Source organism: Sinohyriopsis cumingii, chromosome 11 (assembly GCF_028554795.1).
Source record: "Sinohyriopsis cumingii isolate HCF-2022 chromosome 11, ASM2855479v2, whole genome shotgun sequence".
NCBI classification, from domain to species: Eukaryota; Metazoa; Mollusca; class Bivalvia; order Unionida; family Unionidae; genus Sinohyriopsis; species Sinohyriopsis cumingii.
The window spans coordinates 48,855,053-48,875,822 of record NC_142971.1 but is presented as its reverse complement, the minus strand read 5'-3'; the positions used below and the strand labels follow the sequence as shown (position 1 = coordinate 48,875,822).

Sequence of the window (20,770 nt, the reverse complement as noted above, 5' to 3'; positions counted from 1 at the left end):
GAAAGACCATGCGAATAGCGCCCTTGGGGTGTTGTCTGTCTCTGTTGGCATCGTCTGCTGTGGCTGTGCAGGCCTATACGTGAGTGACAGTCCCTACTGCAGTTGGTGCAGACATACTGGGAAGTCTGCGCTACTGTGGTTGCTGCTGCGTTCTTCTTTCTCTTACGTTTCTCTGCCGCCAACTGGCCTCTCCTCGCATCAGTGACTGATATGCCATTGTTTACCATCAGTCTCCAGGTGCCTCGGTCCTCGGCCAGCTCTTCCCAGCCATCGGGTGAAATGTTGCATGCCTTCATGTCCCTCTTGCACACATCTTTGAAACGGAGTGAGGGGCGTCCGACTCTTCTCATGCCAGTGGCCAGCTGTCCATATAAGATGTCCTTTGGCAGCCTTCCATCCTCCATGCGTCGGACGTGACCCAGCCATCGAAGGCGGCGTTTAATTAGCAGGGAGTACATGCTGGGGGTACTTGCACGCTGCAGGATCTCGCTGTGTGGAACACGGTCTTGCCAGCTGATTTTCAGGATGCGTTTTAGGCACCGTATATGGAAGGAGTTGAGCCGGTGTTCTTGCCTCATGTAGGTACTCCAGGTCTCACTTCCATATAGAAGGGAGCTGAGAACGCAGGCCTGGTAGACTCGGACCTTGGTGTGCTCTGTCAGCGCGTTGTTTTCCCACACCCTCTTCGTTAATCGAGCCATGATGGTATTTGCCTTTCCAAGCCTTCTGTCCAGCTCCATATCAATCGAGAGAGTGTTGCTGATGGTTGACCCTAGGTAGGTAAAGTTGTTGACTGCTTCCAGGGTGACACCATTGATTTTGATTGAAGGGGCAATGGTGGTATCTTGCACGCTGACATTTGTTTTTTCCAAGCTGATGGTGAGACCAAACTGCGTGCAGGCAACAGCAAAACGGTCTCCCAGTCTCTGAAGGGCTTCCTCGGTGTGGGCCTCAAGAGCTGTGTCATCTGCAAAAAGCATCTCCCTGATGAGCACAGCTCTCACTTTTGTCTTTGAGCGCAGTCGTGCCAGGTTGAACAGCCTCCCATCGGACCTGGTGTGTAGATATATGCCATCCGTGGACGTGTCGAAGGCGTAGGACAGGAGCAGGAAGAAGAAGATCCCAAAAAGTGTTGGTGCCAGCACGCAGCCCTGCTTCACACCACTGTTAATTGGGAAGGAGGTTGAGGAGGATCCATCATACAGGACTGTTCCCTTCATATCTGCATGGAAAGAGATTATCATGCTGAGGAGTTTTGGGGGGCAACCGATCTTACTCAGAAGTTCAAAAAGGCCCTTCCTGCTGACCAAGTCAAAGGCCTTGGTGAGGTCGATGAACATCATGTAGAGTGGTTGACCTTGCTCTCTGCTCTTGTCTTGGAGTTGTCATAGGGAGAAGATCATGTCTGTCGTTGACCTGCCTGCTCTGAAGCCGCACTGTGATTCCGGGTACACAGGGTCTGCCAGCAACTGCAGCCTGTTGAGTATGATGCGGGCGTACACTTTACCAACAATACTCAAGAGCGAGATCCCTCTGTAATTATTACAGTCACTGCGGTCGCCCTTGTTTTTGTAAAGGGTCACAATTGTGGCATCACGCATGTCTTGGGGGACTACTCCTTCCTCCCAGCAGCAGCAAAGTAGCTCGTGCAGTGGTTTAATCAATGCTGGTTTTCCACATTTGATAGCTTCGGGCAGGATGCTGTCACTACCTGGTGCTTTGTCGTTTGGAAGGCAGTTGATTGCTTTGCTGAGCTCCTCTAAGGTTGGCACTTTGTCGAGCTCTTCCATGGTGGGCAGATTCTTTATGCTGCTGAGGGCTGCATCAGTGACTGACGTTTCTCGGGAGTACAGTTCTGAGTAGTGCTCCACCCATCTGGCCATCTGTTGCCCATGGTCTGTGATCTTCTCTCCCGTCAGGGATTTCAGGGGAGCGACCCCTTTCACTGTAGGGCCTAGAGCCTTCTTGATGCCACTGTACATACCTTGGATGTGTCCGGACTCGGCACTGCGCTGGATCCCTTCACACAGTTGTTGCCAGTACTCGTTTGCACACTGTCTAGCAATTCTTGGGTGTTACTTCGGGCACTTCTGAGAGCAGCAAGCGTCCGTTCATTAGGACATTTTTTGTAAGCTATGAAGGCTTTCCGTTTCTGCATTGAACCAGTCCTGGCTGGGTCGTTCCTTCTTGCCAAACGTTGACATAGCTGTACTGTAGATGGCACCCTTCATGGCATTCCACTTGGCTGTAGCGTCGTACTCAGGCAGGTCCTGGAGAGCCTTGTTCAGGGCAATGAATCTATTGCATGGCTAAAATCATCCTATAATCCACTAGTCAATTAATAGTTGGCATTTTAACAAGATTATGGTAACATATATCAGTAATGAGAACTAATCTTAATGTTCAATTCAGCATGTTGAATATGTTACTTACAGGTGGTGCCGCTACTTTGATGGACGTTGTGTACTCCAGAATGATATTTTGTTTGCAGTATGTGCAAATAATTAAATGCTCCCTCTTGCTGCTCTGTCAGCCAGGAGTTCTGGGATTTATATTTACTGAGCTCTGCTAATGGCTTTTTAGTTTTCTGAATCACTTAAAAAATGAATCACACTTGAACAATATTCCAGTTACTAAAATTATTATGTTTCATATATAGAATGAAATCTTTTCTTCAAAGAAACGCTGCTGCTATTTGCACACTTACCAATACTCTTTTATACAGGCCAGTGATGTGTCATAACTGTTGTTCTTCAACATGTATCTGGCGACACTTGGATTTACCTATAACTTAAGATGAATTGGGTTGTTCCACTTTGTGAACTTTACCTATGCAAATTAGCATATTGGACTCCCCCACAGCAGTCTTCAAATGATTTAACATAACACCCTAGCTAATGACAGCCAGTTAAGTAAAACCTGAACTGGTGATTGCTTATACCTGACCTCCTTTCCTTTTAATTGCCTCTTTGACAGTTTGATTTATAAACTACCTTATAGTAGTTTTACACGAGTTGACTGTTTATCATTTATACAGGCTTAAAAACTATTTTTCTTTGCTCAGATAATCATTTTAGAAATATAACCATGTCAATGGTTTAGGGAGTAAAATATGTTTTTAGCGTAACGTGTTATGGCAGGTATGTCATACAGCAGGTGCTCTGGAATTGCCTTTTTTTATTGCCTCTAGACAGTATTTTGTGATTTTTAATTATTGTATTAAATTATGGTTTAGTCTTCAGATCAAAACCTTAAAAATAACATTTTATTTTATACCAGTACTTTTTTTGTGTTCTTAATTCTTGGATGAATGTGTGCATTTTGATAGAGACTGGATGAAACACTCAGATTTACATGATGTGTCACTGGCAAAACCTGATTAGTGATTCATGCTTATTTAACCACATAGCTGAACACAATGGCATATTAAAAGCAATGTATCTTGCAAAACAAGTTGATGCATGTTTTTCTTGGTAAAATATAATAATGAAGAGCATGCAAAGATTTCAGCTGCTATAGTATTCTTACATTGATTAATATAGTTCATCCAAGCAGAGCTGCATGAAGTAAACAAGAAACACAGTCAGAAAACTATGCCAAAGTACACATTTTATGTAACAGATACTTTTTTGAAGCCTTTCACAAAATGAAAAATAACAAAAGTAATAATGGTATATCAGTAAACTTCCTAATGGTATGTTGACAACAGCAAAGAAGTATAGCCCAGGAATGGTATGTCAACAATAGCAAGGAAGTATAGCCCAGGAATGGTATGTCGACAATAGCAAAGAAGTATAGCCCAGGAATGGTATGTCAACAATAGCAAGGAAGTATAGCCCAGGAATGGTATGTCGACAATAGCAAACAAGTATAGCCCAGGAATGGTATGTCGACAATAGCAAGGAAGTATAGCCCAGGAATGGTATGTCGACAGTAGCAAAGAAGTATATTCCAGGAATGGTATGTCAACAATAGCAAAGAAGTATAGCCCAGGAATGGTATGTCAGCAATAGCAAAGAAGTGTAGCCCAGGAATGGTATGTCAACAATAGCAAAGAAGTGTAGCCCAGGAATGGTACGTCAACAATAGCAAATAAGTGTAGCCCAGGAATCATAGTCTAAAAATGTGTATACTACTCCTGGACATTGATTGGTTACTCATCAAGTTCCAGACTGATAAGTTCTAAAACATTTGTCTGAAAAACTGTCTGGAGCTCTGTCTTATCTTTCATTTTATAGTGCTTCAGGTTTGCCTTCATTTAGAAGGCTTGAATCTTAATGACATTTTTTAAATTCTTTATACATATATTGTTATCTTTAATCTTGTATTTCTTTTTGTTGTGTTTATTTTAACATTTTATTGTCCTAAAGATTTTGTGCAGTTTTTTGTATTTGCATTTTGGAAACATTGCCTTTAACCAGCACAATAAAGTAATTATTTTCCTGTTATGCTGCTAAACCCCAGTACATATATTGGTACATACAGACGTGTACATCTATTGATTGCAATGTTATTCTCCAAATTTTAATCATATGCTTGTTAAATCATGTTTGTTATTTGTTTTGAATATTTGATTTAATTTATATCTGATTGTTTGTAAGTTTTAAAATCTTGCTATTTTTTAAAATTTCATTATATGTTAAAACAATGTAGTTCTGTTTACTAGGAACTCATACTTTTTTCCAGAAAATAGTTTGACCTTGACTGTTAATTATTCTGTAAACACATAAGGCTGACCTGGTTCCCGACCTTAATTAAAATTTAGTATCAGTCACGTCAACAAGTTTTCTATATATATAAAAAATTGTGGAAATAATAAGGGTCAGATTGAGGCTGTATTGGATATGTGATCCTAGGCCTGTAAATACTTTTAGTGAAGTAAACAACTTTTATTCTTAGAGTAAAATGATTGGTTTTTGTCAGGATCATGCTGAGAGTATGTGATGTAAACATGATCACATGACCCTCATACTGGTACACATTCTGTATCTCAAAATTACTGTATAATCATTGTTTTCGAGAAATAGTTTCAGCCTGGGCTTAAAAACGCTTGATGTCAAGTCGTTTCCTTCTGTTGAAGCCAGTTTTCAAGTTATATGTTAATTTTTCTTCAGATTATTCGGATTCGAAAGGATTAATGCTTTTTACCTGGAAATATATGTATGCTCATACAGAATTCTTGAACAATGACAGTTCTTAAAAATTTTATTTGGGTTTCCAAAACTGAAGGATTATTTATTGTGTTTTACAAGGAACTGTAGACAACCACACTATACAGGATACAACATACATCACTGCGGTCCATCTTGGATTCTTCGTCAGGACTTGAACTTGAATTCATTAGAACATTTCATTATTTGGACTTCTAAAATTTTATTCGTGGATTATTCTTGGATTATTTTTGGATTTGATTCTTAAAATCATAGTTCTTATTTTTTAATTTTTACAGTATTTTCTAGAGAAATAAAAAATTTGTTAAATTTGTCAAAGCTTGTTGTTTTCACTCTTTCTTGCGTTGATGTTTATTTGAGCCGAAACACTTAACATAAGATATTTGATTTAAGATTTAGGCCTTTTCTTTAGGAATGTGCATTATATGTGCCAGCAAGCAATATCACTTCAGTGGTAATGATGTGTTATTTTATCAGGCTCTAAATTTGTATTCATTTTTACCATGAATTTATTCTTTTGGTTTTTTTCATCACTGTTTAGTTCTAAAAGTTTGCTTTCATTTGTACACCAAATGCAGAAGATATTGTCTCTCGCACAGAAGTGCAGGATGGAGACTGAAATTGCAGGAGACTCCCTGATATGCACGTGATGAGAGAGGTTAAAAAATATGTTTTAGCCCCTGCATGCATGTTTTGAAAAGTTTCATGATTTTTTTCTTCAAAACAGAATACAAATTCTCATGTTTTGTGTTTTTGCTCAAAGTTTTTCAGCATCTTTGAGAAAGAGTTCAAATGTAAAATCCCTTATTCTTTTTCAAGAAAATGATAAAGTACATCTGCTTTTCAGAAAATTCCTGCCAGCATCCGTTTTCTGAATAGTGGCAACTACACAGTCTTTGTGCCACATGATGAGGCATCAATGGCTTTCATTTTCAAGGCAGGCGCACAGTACTGGCAAACCACTGCGAATCTTCAGACTCTAATGAGGTCAGTAAAACCAAAGATACATGCTTCCCCCATGTATATGCAGCTGAGTTGACCTTACATTTGTTTCTAACATTACTTAAGACTATTTTAAATATAGGAAATAAACCGATGTCAGATTTGTTTGGCAAGATGTAGTGGAAATATATCTGGTAGCTAGCACATATATTGTTCATCTGTGCATGATAAATTCAATTTGCAAACAAAGGGAAATAACTATATTGACTTGGCCAGTGTATGTTGAGTTTGGTCTCTTTCCCTTGCTATAGACAGTCTGTATCATAAATATATTGCTTCAGGTTTTATCTGCCCAACATAAAAGATGAGATTCTTTTGTAGTGGACAATGTAAGTGGCATATTACAAAAGATAATGGTTTGATGTGTTTTCCATTTAAAAAATAAATTTTTAAAACTGCCATTTACTAATCTTGATGAATCATAAAGGTGTTTGTTGTGCTACCCCATGATTAAATGGGCTGGCAGGAATAATTTGGCCTGAAACCAACGTTTTGGGACCCTAAAAAAGATCACCTTGGAAAATGAATTTAAAGAAAATTGTTGAGAATTTTGAAAGGAGTATTAACGTTTGCTTAAAACATGCCTTAGAAAATATATGCTAAGGTATATTTTATTGAAGGTGACATGTAGTAGCCAACTTTCTTATGATGGTGCCATCAACAGTTTATTAAGGTTTAAATTCAATGTTTTTATTAAATATAATTCCAAAACTCCTTGATATAATCTATTCATACTTGACGTAAATCATTATGAAGTCAAGACAATTCATTCTGTGATGTGCTCACTTGCCCCTTTGATGTTATAGTCAAAGGCAGAAAATTTGCAAAAGGGATTTGATTACAGTCTCTCATTTGCTATATTTTCTAAAAATGGATTTTGTTCATATTTAGGATAAAACATTGTTAACATTGTTTACCTAACATAATTAAATCTGCATCACACTTGCTTGCCCATTGCAGACAAAATCAGTTGTAGAAAGTTTTAAATTAAGATTTTGGTTAAAGGTTTTAGCTCATCTGGATCCCATGCATTAACAAGATGCAGCCATCTTGAAGATCATGTTATTGCTACTCCTTCCATATGGAAATTCTTATCAGCGTGGAGTTTTCTTGATATCAAGTTTTCACCATAAGCCTTCTGATGGTGTCTAGTTTGCTCTGAATGAAAATGGTGCCAATCTTACAGCCAGTATGGTTGCCACAGTGACTGATTTGAAAATCTTATCTGCGAAGGATATCAGATAGTTTCAACACTCGGCACTTAAAAAGAAGAAATGGTCTTAGCTTAAATTTCTGTTATATATTTTCTGACAGTCCCATGTCAGTCTCTTCAAGGGACACTTGTTTGTCATTCTCGCTATCACAGTTGGTACATAATGCAATTATTGACCCCAGCTACCATGCTCTAATGAGGTCAGATTGTAATAAGAATATTTACACATTATTTGCCATTGACTTGTGTAAAACAACAAATTAATTCTGTAGCCTTAATTCTCACTCTGGACTTTTGGACTTTTATATAAAACACAAGAAGGCCAAGGTCAGCATGTTGAGCGCAAGACTGAAGCATTACTGAAAAATTGGTGACCTTTTCCTCAAGGTCATGTGGTAGGGTGAGCATATTACAGAAATTTTTTCACCTATGCAAGAGAGAAATCTGATTGTTTTGCTAACCTTACTTTCATATCTCAGTCCAGTCATCTCAGTTATAGCCTCCACATGCTAGGAACTACTGTTAAAAATAAAAACCATAAATGAATCATGTCACACTGGTTCCTTTGTCAAACACAGACAATCTGCTTTAATTGAATCAAACATAATAATGTTTGCAAATGAAAACCCCTGCACTTACCAACCAGTGCGATTCATTTGTTAGTCCAAATGCTATTCCACAAGATTTCCATATAATGTATTATTGCACTAGTGATAGCAACTATTGCCATATTTCCAGGACAGAAAATTTAAATTTCCAGGAAAGTGATGAATTAGAAATTTCCTCAGTCACTGCACATTTCATTTGAACTGTACCCTGGAGGCCTGTTGTACTGTACACTATTGTACCATTGCCTGTCATAAAACATTTTCCAAGTTAGAACTGATGAAAGTTAAAATTTAATTGTATAAAAGATATTAATTACTTATTGTTAATTATATATGACATCCATCGATTAAATGTGATAATACACTAATAATATCAAATGCTTTTATGTTTCTATTTTCTCATACATACAGGACAGACAGATCCCCCATTGCCCTAATTAACATATTAATATGCTGTTTGTTACAAACACTAGAAGCTTTTCTAAAATAATTTTTGTCTTGGTTTGACATTGTTTTGAAAGAATATATTCATACGCTTACAATGCAAAAATAAGACAGACACTTGTGCTGCTTTCAGAGTGTAGAGGAATGGCTTTTTCAGAAAATAACCTGTACAAATTATATTTATTATTCAAATTGTCTTAATTTTTAAGGACACTAAATGAAATATTTTTGCATTTTTATGGACAGAAAAAAAAAACAATTTGCAGCATTGTGAAAACATTCAGAAAAGTACTTTTTAAATAAAAATATTAGTGCCACAAGAGCCATGCATGATGGGAGAAAATTATTTAAATAAACAAAATAAGCAAATAGACTTCCTTTCCAGTTTCACTTATTTCTTCTTCAGACTACAAAATACTTTTTTCATTAGCCTTAATACCAATGAAGCAGGGCCTACACTTGCTCACAAAGATTTGAGTCTCAGAGATTTCTTTGTGTCCTCAAAATTAATGAAGAAACTATTTACAAATAGTTTTTCAACTAAATGTAGAGATCGTGATTTTTTTATTATTGGCAATACTTATTTCTGCCAGTAAAATATGTAACATCTGTCGTGATATTAACTTCGCAATATCACATGTTATTTATTTGATAAAATGTACAATGTGTGACATACAATATGTTGGACAAACCCGTCAGCTGGTATCTCAGTGCATGAACAAACAGCAATTTGATATAAATAACTTTATCAATCAATTTTTCATCTCATGTCCACACACTTTTAAGTTACAAGATTTTTCATTTATGCCAATTGGGGATGTCGGTCAGTTACTTCCCCTTCATATTGAGGGCAGCACCTTAATCAAGTAGGTCTTGGCATTTCTGGTTTACTTCATCTATGTTCAACTGACACTCATCACTTTCTGAAAAGTGCTTGTCGTACCTCAATGAAAAAGTTAGTTACTTGTATTATAAACATTTCCGTTAAAAAGGATGGTCAAATTGATAAGTCACAGTGTGACTGTGGTGTTTAATGTGTGTACATGATTTGGATTTTTAACGTAGCTTTAACAATTTTTCAGTCATATTGCTACAATGTCTGCAGTGTGGCAGTTTATAGTGATGTCTACCACTGGGGCATCATGCCGCAGACATGTAGCATGATGTCCCACCCACTCACATTATCCTGCTAGACATCACTATAAACTGCCACACTGCAGACATCATAGTGATTTGACTGGAAATTTGTTAAAGCTACATTAAAAATCCAAACACACACATACATTTTTCACAATTTTAATTTTGTACATTTTTTTCTTTTATTCTTCTTGTATTTACAATAGTTTGTTCATCCTGAGGCCCTCAGTGGAGAATAGTTATTATTATTATTATTATTATTAAATAAAATAATTTCTTTCAATTTGTTCCAGTTTCCACACAATTGATGGTATTTTCACAACGAAAAATTTAGCCAAGCTAACAGAGAGCTACATGAAGTTTGACACCCTAGCAGACGGCTTCTCGCTCCACGTCTTCAAAGAGGAACAGGCATGTAATTTGTATAGCCCCACCTTCTGAAGAAAGAACTATGCATGAGTAAGGTTTTCCAACCCATTTAACACCACTCAGGACATAGGCTTTAAACACTGGGCTATGATTGGAGTTGTCTATACAAAAGCACAGTGGTTTTTAAATTTTTAAAGCGTGGGGGAGAGGGCAGGAATCAAGATTTGTACTAGTCTCAACACATGTCAAATGGGATTTTGAATAGTACCTTTGGGTCATGTATACAGTTGTCACTCTCCTGGACCACAGCTTGCAAACTGTTTGGATCTCCACCATTATGAATTACAATATGCAGCTGACCTTTGCTCCTAGAACTTTTCTTGTTTGCAGGGACTTAGCCCTTTGGTCATACCATGGAAGCTATTGATATTCCCACCCTTTAACCACTTATAAAAATACATGGCAGTTATGCATATGCACAGTTAAAATATTCACTTAGATCTATTTGACCCTATGGGACTAGACACTAAGTTAACAAAAGGGGGGGGGGTGTGAGATGAGAGAGAGAGCAAGAGATTATTATGAAATGTGTTTTATACTCAAGTTTTTTATATTCATTCTTTGGTATTTAATGCTGATTATTCAACAGGTCACCACATTAACCAATCTGTCTGTGGTTCTATCAAATCTTAGCTTTACACGGGTATGGCAAATTGCTTCAGTGATCTCCCTTACTGATACAAATAGCTGTGTTCACACTTTGTTGAAGCAAAAATGCAAACATATTTCTCCCTATCTTAGAATTGATTTTCTGCAGTCAGTGAAGCCATAATTCTAATGCAAGTTAATAAAGATATAATGAAGCATTACATTCTAAACTGATGCAGATACAGGAGGTGTGTCTGTGTCAACCGAAGAATCTGTTCATGTTTATGCAAAATATGACATCAGTCAATCATCATAGTGTTGTATATTGCAACATCTCATCCCATCAGCTAAATCAAATCACTTTTCCAAAGTTTGGGAATTCTTCTTTGTGTCCCTACATGGAAAACTGTGGATATTTATTAGACCCTCATTTGGCAGAGAGCTATGGAAGCGGTCTGGTTCACAGAGACTAGGCATCATAACTCACATCTAGTATTTATTAGACCCTCATTTGGCAGAGAGCTATGGAAGCGGTCTGGTTCACAGAGACTAGGCATTATAACTCACATCTAGTATTTATTAGACCCTCATTTGGCAGAGAGCTATGGAAGCGGTCTGGTTCACAGAGACTAGGCATCATAACTCACATCTAGTATTTATTAGACCCTCATTTGGCAGAGAGCTATGGAAGCGGTCTGGTTCACAGAGACTAGGCATCATAACTCACATCTAGTATTTATTAGACCCTCATTTGGCAGAGAGCTATGGAAGCGGTCTGGTTCACAGAGACTAGGCATCATAACTCACATCTTGTATTTATTAGACCCTCATTTGGCAGAGAGCTATGGAAGCTGTCTGGTTCACAGAGACTAGGCATTATAACTCACATCTTGTATTTATTAGACCCTCTTTGGCAGAGAGCTATGGAAGCTGTCTGATTCACAGAGACTAGGCATTATAACTCACATCTGGTATTTATTAGACCCTCATTTGGCAGAGAGCTATGGAAGCTGTCTGATTCACAGAGACTAGGCATTATAACTCACATCTTGTATTTATTAGACCCTCTTTGGCAGAGAGCTATGGAAGCTGTCTGGTTCACAGAGACTAGGCATTATAACTCACATCTAGTATTTATTAGACCCTCATTTGGCAGAGAGCTATGGAAGCGGCATCATAACTCACATCTAGTATTTATTAGACCCTCATTTGGCAGAGAGCTATGGAAACGGTCTGGTTCACAGAGACTAGGCATCATAACTCACATCTAGTATTTATTAGACCCTCATTTGGCAGAGAGCTATGGAAGCTGTCTGATTCACAGAGACTAGGCATTATAACTCACATCTTGTATTTATTAGACCCTCATTTGGCAGAGAGCTATGAAAGTGGTCTGGTTCACAGAGACTAGGCATTATAACTCACATCTAGTATTTATTAGACCCTCATTTGGCAGAGAGCTATGGAAGCAGTCTGGTTCACAGAGACTAGGCATCATAACTCACATCTAGTATTTATTAGACCCTCATTTGGCAGAGAGCTATGGAAGCGGTCTGGTTCACAGAGACTAGGCATCATAACTCACATCTAGTATTTATTAGACCCTCATTTGGCAGAGAGCTATGGAAGCTGTCTGGTTCACAGAGACTAGGCATCATAACTCACATCTAGTATTTATTAGACCCTCATTTGGCAGAGAGCTATGGAAGCGGTCTGGTTCACAGAGACTAGGCATCATAACTCACATCTAGTATTTATTAGACCCTCATTTGGCAGAGAGCTATGGAAGCGGTCTGGTTCACAGAGACTAGGCATCATAACTCACATCTAGTATTTATTAGACCCTCATTTGGCAGAGAGCTATGGAAGCTGTCTGGTTCACAGAGACTAGGCATCATAACTCACATCTTGTATTTATTAGACCCTCATTTGGCAGAGAGCTATGGAAGCTGTCTGGTTCACAGAGACTAGGCATTATAACTCACATCTTGCATTTATTAGACCCTCTTTGGCAGAGAGCTATGGAAGTGGTCTGGTTCACAGAGACTAGGCATTATAACTCACATCTAGTATTTATTAGACCCTCATTTGGCAGAGAGCTATGGAAGCTGTCTGATTCACAGAGACTAGGCATTATAACTCACATCTTGTATTTATTAGACCCTCATTTGGCAGAGAGCTATGAAAGTGGTCTGGTTCACAGAGACTAGGCATCATAACTCACATCTAGTATTTATTAGACCCTCATTTGGCAGAGAGCTATGGAAGCTGTCTGATTCACAGAGACTAGGCATTATAACTCGCATCTAGTATTTATTAGACCCTCATTTGGCAGAGAGCTATGGAAGCTGTCTGATTCACAGAGACTAGGCATCATAACTCACATCTAGTATTTATTAGACCCTCATTTGGCAGAGAGCTATGGAAGCGGTCCCCTTCACAGAGACTAGGCATCATAACTCACATCTAGTATTTATTAGACCCTCATTTGGCAGAGAGCTATGGAAGCAGTCTGGTTCACAGAGACTAGGCATCATAACTCACATCTAGTATTTATTAGACCCTCATTTGGCAGAGAGCTATGGAAGCGGTCTGGTTCACAAAGACTAGGTATCATAACTCACATCTAGTATTTATTAGACCCTCATTTGGCAGAGAGCTATGGAAGCTGTCTGGTTCACAGAGACTAGGCATCATAACTCACATCTAGTATTTATTAGACCCTCATTTGGCAGAGAGCTATGGAAGCGGTCTGGTTCACAGAGACTAGGCATCATAACTCACATCTAGTATTTATTAGACCCTCATTTGGCAGAGAGGTATGGAAGCGGTCTGGTTCACAGAGACTAGGCATCATAACTCACATCTAGTATTTATTAGACCCTCATTTGGCAGAGAGCTATGGAAGCGGTCTGGTTCAGAGAGACTAGGCATCATAACTCACATCTAGTATTTATTAGACCCTCATTTGGCAGAGAGCTATGGAAGCGGTCTGGTTCAGAGAGACTAGGCATCATAACTCACATCTAGTATTTATTAGACCCTCATTTGGCAGAGAGCTATGGAAGCTGTCTGGTTCACAGAGACTAGGCATCATAACTCACATCTTGTATTTATTAGACCCTCATTTGGCAGAGAGCTATGGAAGCTGTCTGGTTCACAGAGACTAGGCATTATAACTCACATCTTGTATTTATTAGACCCTCTTTGGCAGAGAGCTATGGAAGTGGTCTGGTTCACAGAGACTAGGCATTATAACTCACATCTAGTATTTATTAGACCCTCATTTGGCAGAGAGCTATGGAAGCTGTCTGATTCACAGAGACTAGGCATTATAACTCACATCTTGTATTTATTAGACCCTCATTTGGCAGAGAGCTATGGAAGCGGTCTGGTTCACAGAGACTAGGCATCATAACTCACATCTAGTATTTATTAGACCCTCATTTGGCAGAGAGCTATGGAAGCTGTCTGATTCACAGAGACTAGGCATTATAACTCGCATCTAGTATTTATTAGACCCTCATTTGGCAGAGAGCTATGGAAGCTGTCTGATTCACAGAGACTAGGCATCATAACTCACATCTAGTATTTATTAGACCCTCATTTGGCAGAGAGCTATGGAAGCGGTCTGGTTCACAGAGACTAGGCATCATAACTCACATCTAGTATTTATTAGACCCTCATTTGGCTGAGAGCTATGGAAGCAGTCTGGTTCAGAGAGACTAGGCATCATAACTCACATCTAGTATTTATTAGACCCTCATTTGGCAGAGAGCTATGGAAGTGGTCTGGTTCACAGAGACTAGGCATCATAACTCACATCTAGTATTTATTAGACCCTCATTTGGCAGAGAGCTATGGAAGTGGTCTGGTTCACAGAGACTAGGCATTATAACTCACATCTTGTATTTATTAGACCCTCTTTGGCAGAGAGCTATGGAAGTGGTCTGGTTCACAGAGACTAGGCATTATAACTCACATCTAGTATTTATTAGACCCTCATTTGGCAGAGAGCTATGGAAGCTGTCTGATTCACATAGACTAGGCATTATAACTCACATCTTGTATTTATTAGACCCTCATTTGGCAGAGAGCTATGAAAGTGGTCTGGTTCACAGAGACTAGGCATTATAACTCACATCTAGTATTTATTAGACCCTCATTTGGCAGAGAGCTATGGAAGCTGTCTGATTCACAGAGACTAGGCATTATAACTCACATCTTGTATTTATTAGACCCTCTTTGGCAGAGAGCTATGGAAGCTGTCTGGTTCACAGAGACTAGGCATTATAACTCACATCTAGTATTTATTAGACCCTCATTTGGCAGAGAGCTATGGAAGCGGCATCATAACTCACATCTAGTATTTATTAGACCCTCATTTGGCAGAGAGCTATGGAAGCGGTCTGGTTCACAGAGACTAGGCATCATAACTCACATCTAGTATTTATTAGACCCTCATTTGGCAGAGAGCTATGGAAGCGGTCTGGTTCACAGAGACTAGGCATCATAACTCACATCTAGTATTTATTAGACCCTCATTTGGCAGAGAGCTATGGAAGCTGTCTGGTTCACAGAGACTAGGCATCATAACTCACATCTTGTATTTATTAGACCCTCATTTGGCAGAGAGCTATGGAAGCTGTCTGGTTCACAGAGACTAGGCATTATAACTCACATCTTGCATTTATTAGACCCTCTTTGGCAGAGAGCTATGGAAGTGGTCTGGTTCACAGAGACTAGGCATTATAACTCACATCTAGTATTTATTAGACCCTCATTTGGCAGAGAGCTATGGAAGCTGTCTGATTCACAGAGACTAGGCATTATAACTCACATCTTGTATTTATTAGACCCTCATTTGGCAGAGAGCTATGAAAGTGGTCTGGTTCACAGAGACTAGGCATCATAACTCACATCTAGTATTTATTAGACCCTCATTTGGCAGAGAGCTATGGAAGCTGTCTGATTCACAGAGACTAGGCATTATAACTCGCATCTAGTATTTATTAGACCCTCATTTGGCAGAGAGCTATGGAAGCTGTCTGATTCACAGAGACTAGGCATCATAACTCACATCTAGTATTTATTAGACCCTCAATTGGCAGAGAGCTATGGAAGCGGTCCCCTTCACAGAGACTAGGCATCATAACTCACATCTAGTATTTATTAGACCCTCATTTGGCAGAGAGCTATGGAAGCAGTCTGGTTCACAGAGACTAGGCATCATAACTCACATCTAGTATTTATTAGACCCTCATTTGGCAGAGAGCTATGGAAGCGGTCTGGTTCACAAAGACTAGGTATCATAACTCACATCTAGTATTTATTAGACCCTCATTTGGCAGAGAGCTATGGAAGCTGTCTGGTTCACAGAGACTAGGCATCATAACTCACATCTAGTATTTATTAGACCCTCATTTGGCAGAGAGCTATGGAAGCTGTCTGGTTCACAGAGACTAGGCATCATAACTCACATCTAGTATTTATTAGACCCTCATTTGGCAGAGAGGTATGGAAGCGGTCTGGTTCACAGAGACTAGGCATCATAACTCACATCTAGTATTTATTAGACCCTCATTTGGCAGAGAGCTATGGAAGCGGTCTGGTTCAGAGAGACTAGGCATCATAACTCACATCTAGTATTTATTAGACCCTCATTTGGCAGAGAGCTATGGAAGCGGTCTGGTTCAGAGAGACTAGGCATCATAACTCACATCTAGTATTTATTAGACCCTCATTTGGCAGAGAGCTATGGAAGCTGTCTGGTTCACAGAGACTAGGCATCATAACTCACATCTTGTATTTATTAGACCCTCATTTGGCAGAGAGCTATGGAAGCTGTCTGGTTCACAGAGACTAGGCATTATAACTCACATCTTGTATTTATTAGACCCTCTTTGGCAGAGAGCTATGGAAGTGGTCTGGTTCACAGAGACTAGGCATTATAACTCACATCTAGTATTTATTAGACCCTCATTTGGCAGAGAGCTATGGAAGCTGTCTGATTCACAGAGACTAGGCATTATAACTCACATCTTGTATTTATTAGACCCTCATTTGGCAGAGAGCTATGGAAGCGGTCTGGTTCACAGAGACTAGGCATCATAACTCACATCTAGTATTTATTAGACCCTCATTTGGCAGAGAGCTATGGAAGCTGTCTGATTCACAGAGACTAGGCATTATAACTCGCATCTAGTATTTATTAGACCCTCATTTGGCAGAGAGCTATGGAAGCTGTCTGATTCACAGAGACTAGGCATCATAACTCACATCTAGTATTTATTAGACCCTCATTTGGCAGAGAGCTATGGAAGCGGTCTGGTTCACAGAGACTAGGCATCATAACTCACATCTAGTATTTATTAGACCCTCATTTGGCTGAGAGCTATGGAAGCAGTCTGGTTCACAGAGACTTGGCATCATAACTCACATCTAGTATTTATTAGACCCTCATTTGGCAGAGAGCTATGGAAGCGGTCTGGTTCACAGAGACTAGGCATCATAACTCACATCTAGTATTTATTAGACCCTCATTTGGCAGAGAGCTATGAAAGTGGTCTGGTTCACAGAGACTAGGCATTATAACTCACATCTTGTATTTATTAGACCCTCTTTGGCAGAGAGCTATGGAAGTGGTCTGGTTCACAGAGACTAGGCATTATAACTCACATCTAGTATTTATTAGACCCTCATTTGGCAGAGAGCTATGGAAGCTGTCTGATTCACATAGACTAGGCATTATAACTCACATCTTGTATTTATTAGACCCTCATTTGGCAGAGAGCTATGAAAGTGGTCTGGTTCACAGAGACTAGGCATTATAACTCACATCTAGTATTTATTAGACCCTCATTTGGCAGAGAGCTATGGAAGCTGTCTGATTCACAGAGACTAGGCATTATAACTCACATCTTGTATTTATTAGACCCTCTTTGGCAGAGAGCTATGGAAGCTGTCTGGTTCACAGAGACTAGGCATTATAACTCACATCTAGTATTTATTAGACCCTCATTTGGCAGAGAGCTATGGAAGCGGCATCATAACTCACATCTAGTATTTATTAGACCCTCATTTGGCAGAGAGCTATGGAAGCGGTCTGGTTCACAGAGACTAGGCATCATAACTCACATCTAGTATTTATTAGACCCTCATTTGGCAGAGAGCTATGGAAGTGGTCTGGTTCACAGAGACTAGGCATCATAACTCACGTCTAGTACTGCTGACAACTCAGATCACTGTCAGCTAAGGATAATCTTGGAGGCAGAAGAAACCAAAGATTCAGAGAAACTACCAGTTCAGTTGACAGTCAACTAATCTTGCACTTGTTAGTGCATGATAACTTGGCATTATAAGTGGTTCATAGGCGAATGTTATTATAATACCATCATATTATCTGTCTCCCCTGGACTTGAAATCCTCCATTGATAAACCATTAAAGTTTCAGTTATTTTATTGATGTTATTTTATTTGCACAACAAGCTCTGATGACATAAAAAATCTTACATCTCATATCATGGAATTTGCAAATCAGTGAAAGAGCAGAAATTATTTTTAGATAGAACAGATTAATTATCTGTAACACTAATCCATGAAGGGCACTGAATGTAAAATATCTGAAATGTTAATAACACAACTTTGTTGAGAACAAAATTACCACATGGCTTGGAGATGCTTAAAGAAAAATATGAAATCACATTCTTTATTAGTTCTGACCTAATGTAATACTGAACAGAAAGTTTCAGGAATAGTCTTTTCTGACATATTTCATGGTTTAATCCAGCTATATACCATATGCAAAATAATACCCACACTGTACTTTACAAATTTATTGTAGATGTCCCTCGTTATAATGTGTTAGTTTTGTCAACAATGTTATTACAGCTGACTCCCCTGTTATAATGTGCAAATTGGGGTGTATAACAACTGTCCATGTTATGTATTGGTGAACTGCCATTGAACACAAATGTCATTGATAAATATGTATGTATATATATATATATTTATATATAATGTTGTAATAAGGGAGGGGTACATAGACCAGTACAGTAAGGCAAGTATAAATATTATGCAAGTAAAAAATACCTTTGCTTATAAAACATATTAGGATAATGAATATATCATTCTGAAAATGTTATTTTCAAAATTTTCTTTAAGTTCAGTCTTGCATTTGATGGGTCCACATGACTTTTATAAATACCTCAGTTGTTGTTCATTCCTAATATAGTTCTAACATTTGTTGACAGTAGCCCTCTTTGGTTTAGATTCATTCGTTAAACATCAGTATTTCCATCATTTTCTCTTCAGTCACAAATGTTTTTCTCATTATAGAGAACAAGAGTGTGTTTATAGTTTGTATTTTAGGTCCCCCAGGGTTTGAAGTGATGGAAAATGACATTTATGTATATAGGTGCCTGTGTATTGCAGGAATACTAAACAGAGCTGACCCTATTAGTTGTTTTGAGCTGACCCCTTTAGTTTCCTTGTGTTGACCCCACTAGTTAGCTTGAGCTGACTCTATCAGTTGTCTTGAACTGACCCGATTAGTTGTCTTGAGCTGACCCAATAAGTTATATTGTGCTGACCATGTTAGTTATATTGAGTTGACCCCATTAGTTATATTTGGCTGACCCCATTAGTTGTCTTGAGCCAGCCACATTAGTTTCCTTGAGCTGACCCCATTAATTATCTTGAGCTGACCCCACAAGTTGTCTTGACCCAACTCCACTAGTAGTCTTGAGCCGACCCCATTATTTATGTTGAGTGTGCCTTCAATGGTTCATTTATTCTCCATTCCATTCACGTTTGCTTTCAGCCATCATCTCATCATTCTTTACTTTCAGTTTCAAAAACAATTCAGCTTTGCATTCATTGCTTCCATTGTTCATTTACAACTTAAAAGAAATGCATATTTTTACCACAGTCAGATTTTCTGTCTTAAATTATGTTAAAGGGAGAAAGCTATTGCTTTAATAAAATAGCAAATGCATTCAATATAAAAGACAGCATTGAATTTTTGATGAATATGAGATGATGACCAATGTAATACCTGTAAAAGACAGCATTGAATTTATGATGAATATGAGATGATGACCAATGTAATACCTGTAAAAGACAGCATTGAATTTATGATGAATATGAGATGATGACCAATGTAATACCTCTAAAAGACAGCATTGAATTTATGATGAATATGAGACGACGACCAATGTAATACCTCTAAAAGACAGCATTGAATTTATGATGAATATGAGACGATGACCAATGTAATACCTCTAAAAGACAGCATTGAATTTATGATGAATATGAGACGATCACCAATGTAATACTTCTAAAAGACAGCATTGAATTTATGATGAATATGAGACAATCACCAATGTAATACCTCTAAAACACAGCATTGAATTTATGATGAATATGAGACAATCACCAGTGTAATACCTCTAAAAGACAGTATTGAATTTATGATGAATATGAGACGATCACCAATGTAATACCTCTAAAAGACAGCATTGAATTTATGAAGACTATGAGATAACAACAACTGAATTTATTGTAAGAATATAGTTATAGACAGTTTGCCAGCAAATTTATTTCTTATCTTGTTTTGTTCATATAAAAATTGTGCAGACACAACCATAGTTGATGATTTCATTTGCAGTTTTTATATCTTCCTGAACAGTGTCACTGTAAGGAGTGAATATTATCTTTCAGTAATAATACTTAGATCATGGATTTTGTGGAAAATTGGTTTTCAGCCTTGGATAATTAGCAGCATCATGTAAACAATTGATTTTCAGATTGATTAAATACATTCTCATAATGTTCTTGATTGGGTTATATCATCATTCTGCAATATGCATCTTGCATTTGCCTTCTCTATTTTCATCAAGGTACATTCATCATTTCATTTGCATTTATTCATCATTTCATTTGCATTTATTTGTCATTTCATTTGCATTTATTCGTCATTTAGTTTGCATTTACTCATCATTTCATTTGCATTTATTCATCATTTCATTTGCATTTATCCATCATTTCATTTGCATTTATTCATCATTTAGTTTGCATTTATTCATCATTTTGTTTGCATTTATTCATCATTTCATTTGCATTTAACGGGGCCCCGAGTGGCCGAGTGGTCTAACACGCTTTCCGTTACGGATCATTGC

The 20,770-nt window shown here is 38.2% G+C and overlaps 1 protein-coding gene across 1 annotated transcript in view; it reads left to right on the top strand.

The window, feature by feature from the left end:
- The window catches only part of LOC149788414 (stabilin-2-like), a 495,609-nt gene that overhangs the window by 387,320 nt on the left and 87,519 nt on the right, over positions 1-20,770 (top strand). Inside the window, exons 26-27 of the mRNA XM_089974375.1 lie at positions 6,019-6,158; positions 9,869-9,986. Of these exons, the coding sequence (XP_089830501.1) occupies positions 6,019-6,158; positions 9,869-9,986 (258 nt within the window). The remainder of the gene's footprint in view (positions 1-6,018; positions 6,159-9,868; positions 9,987-20,770) is intronic.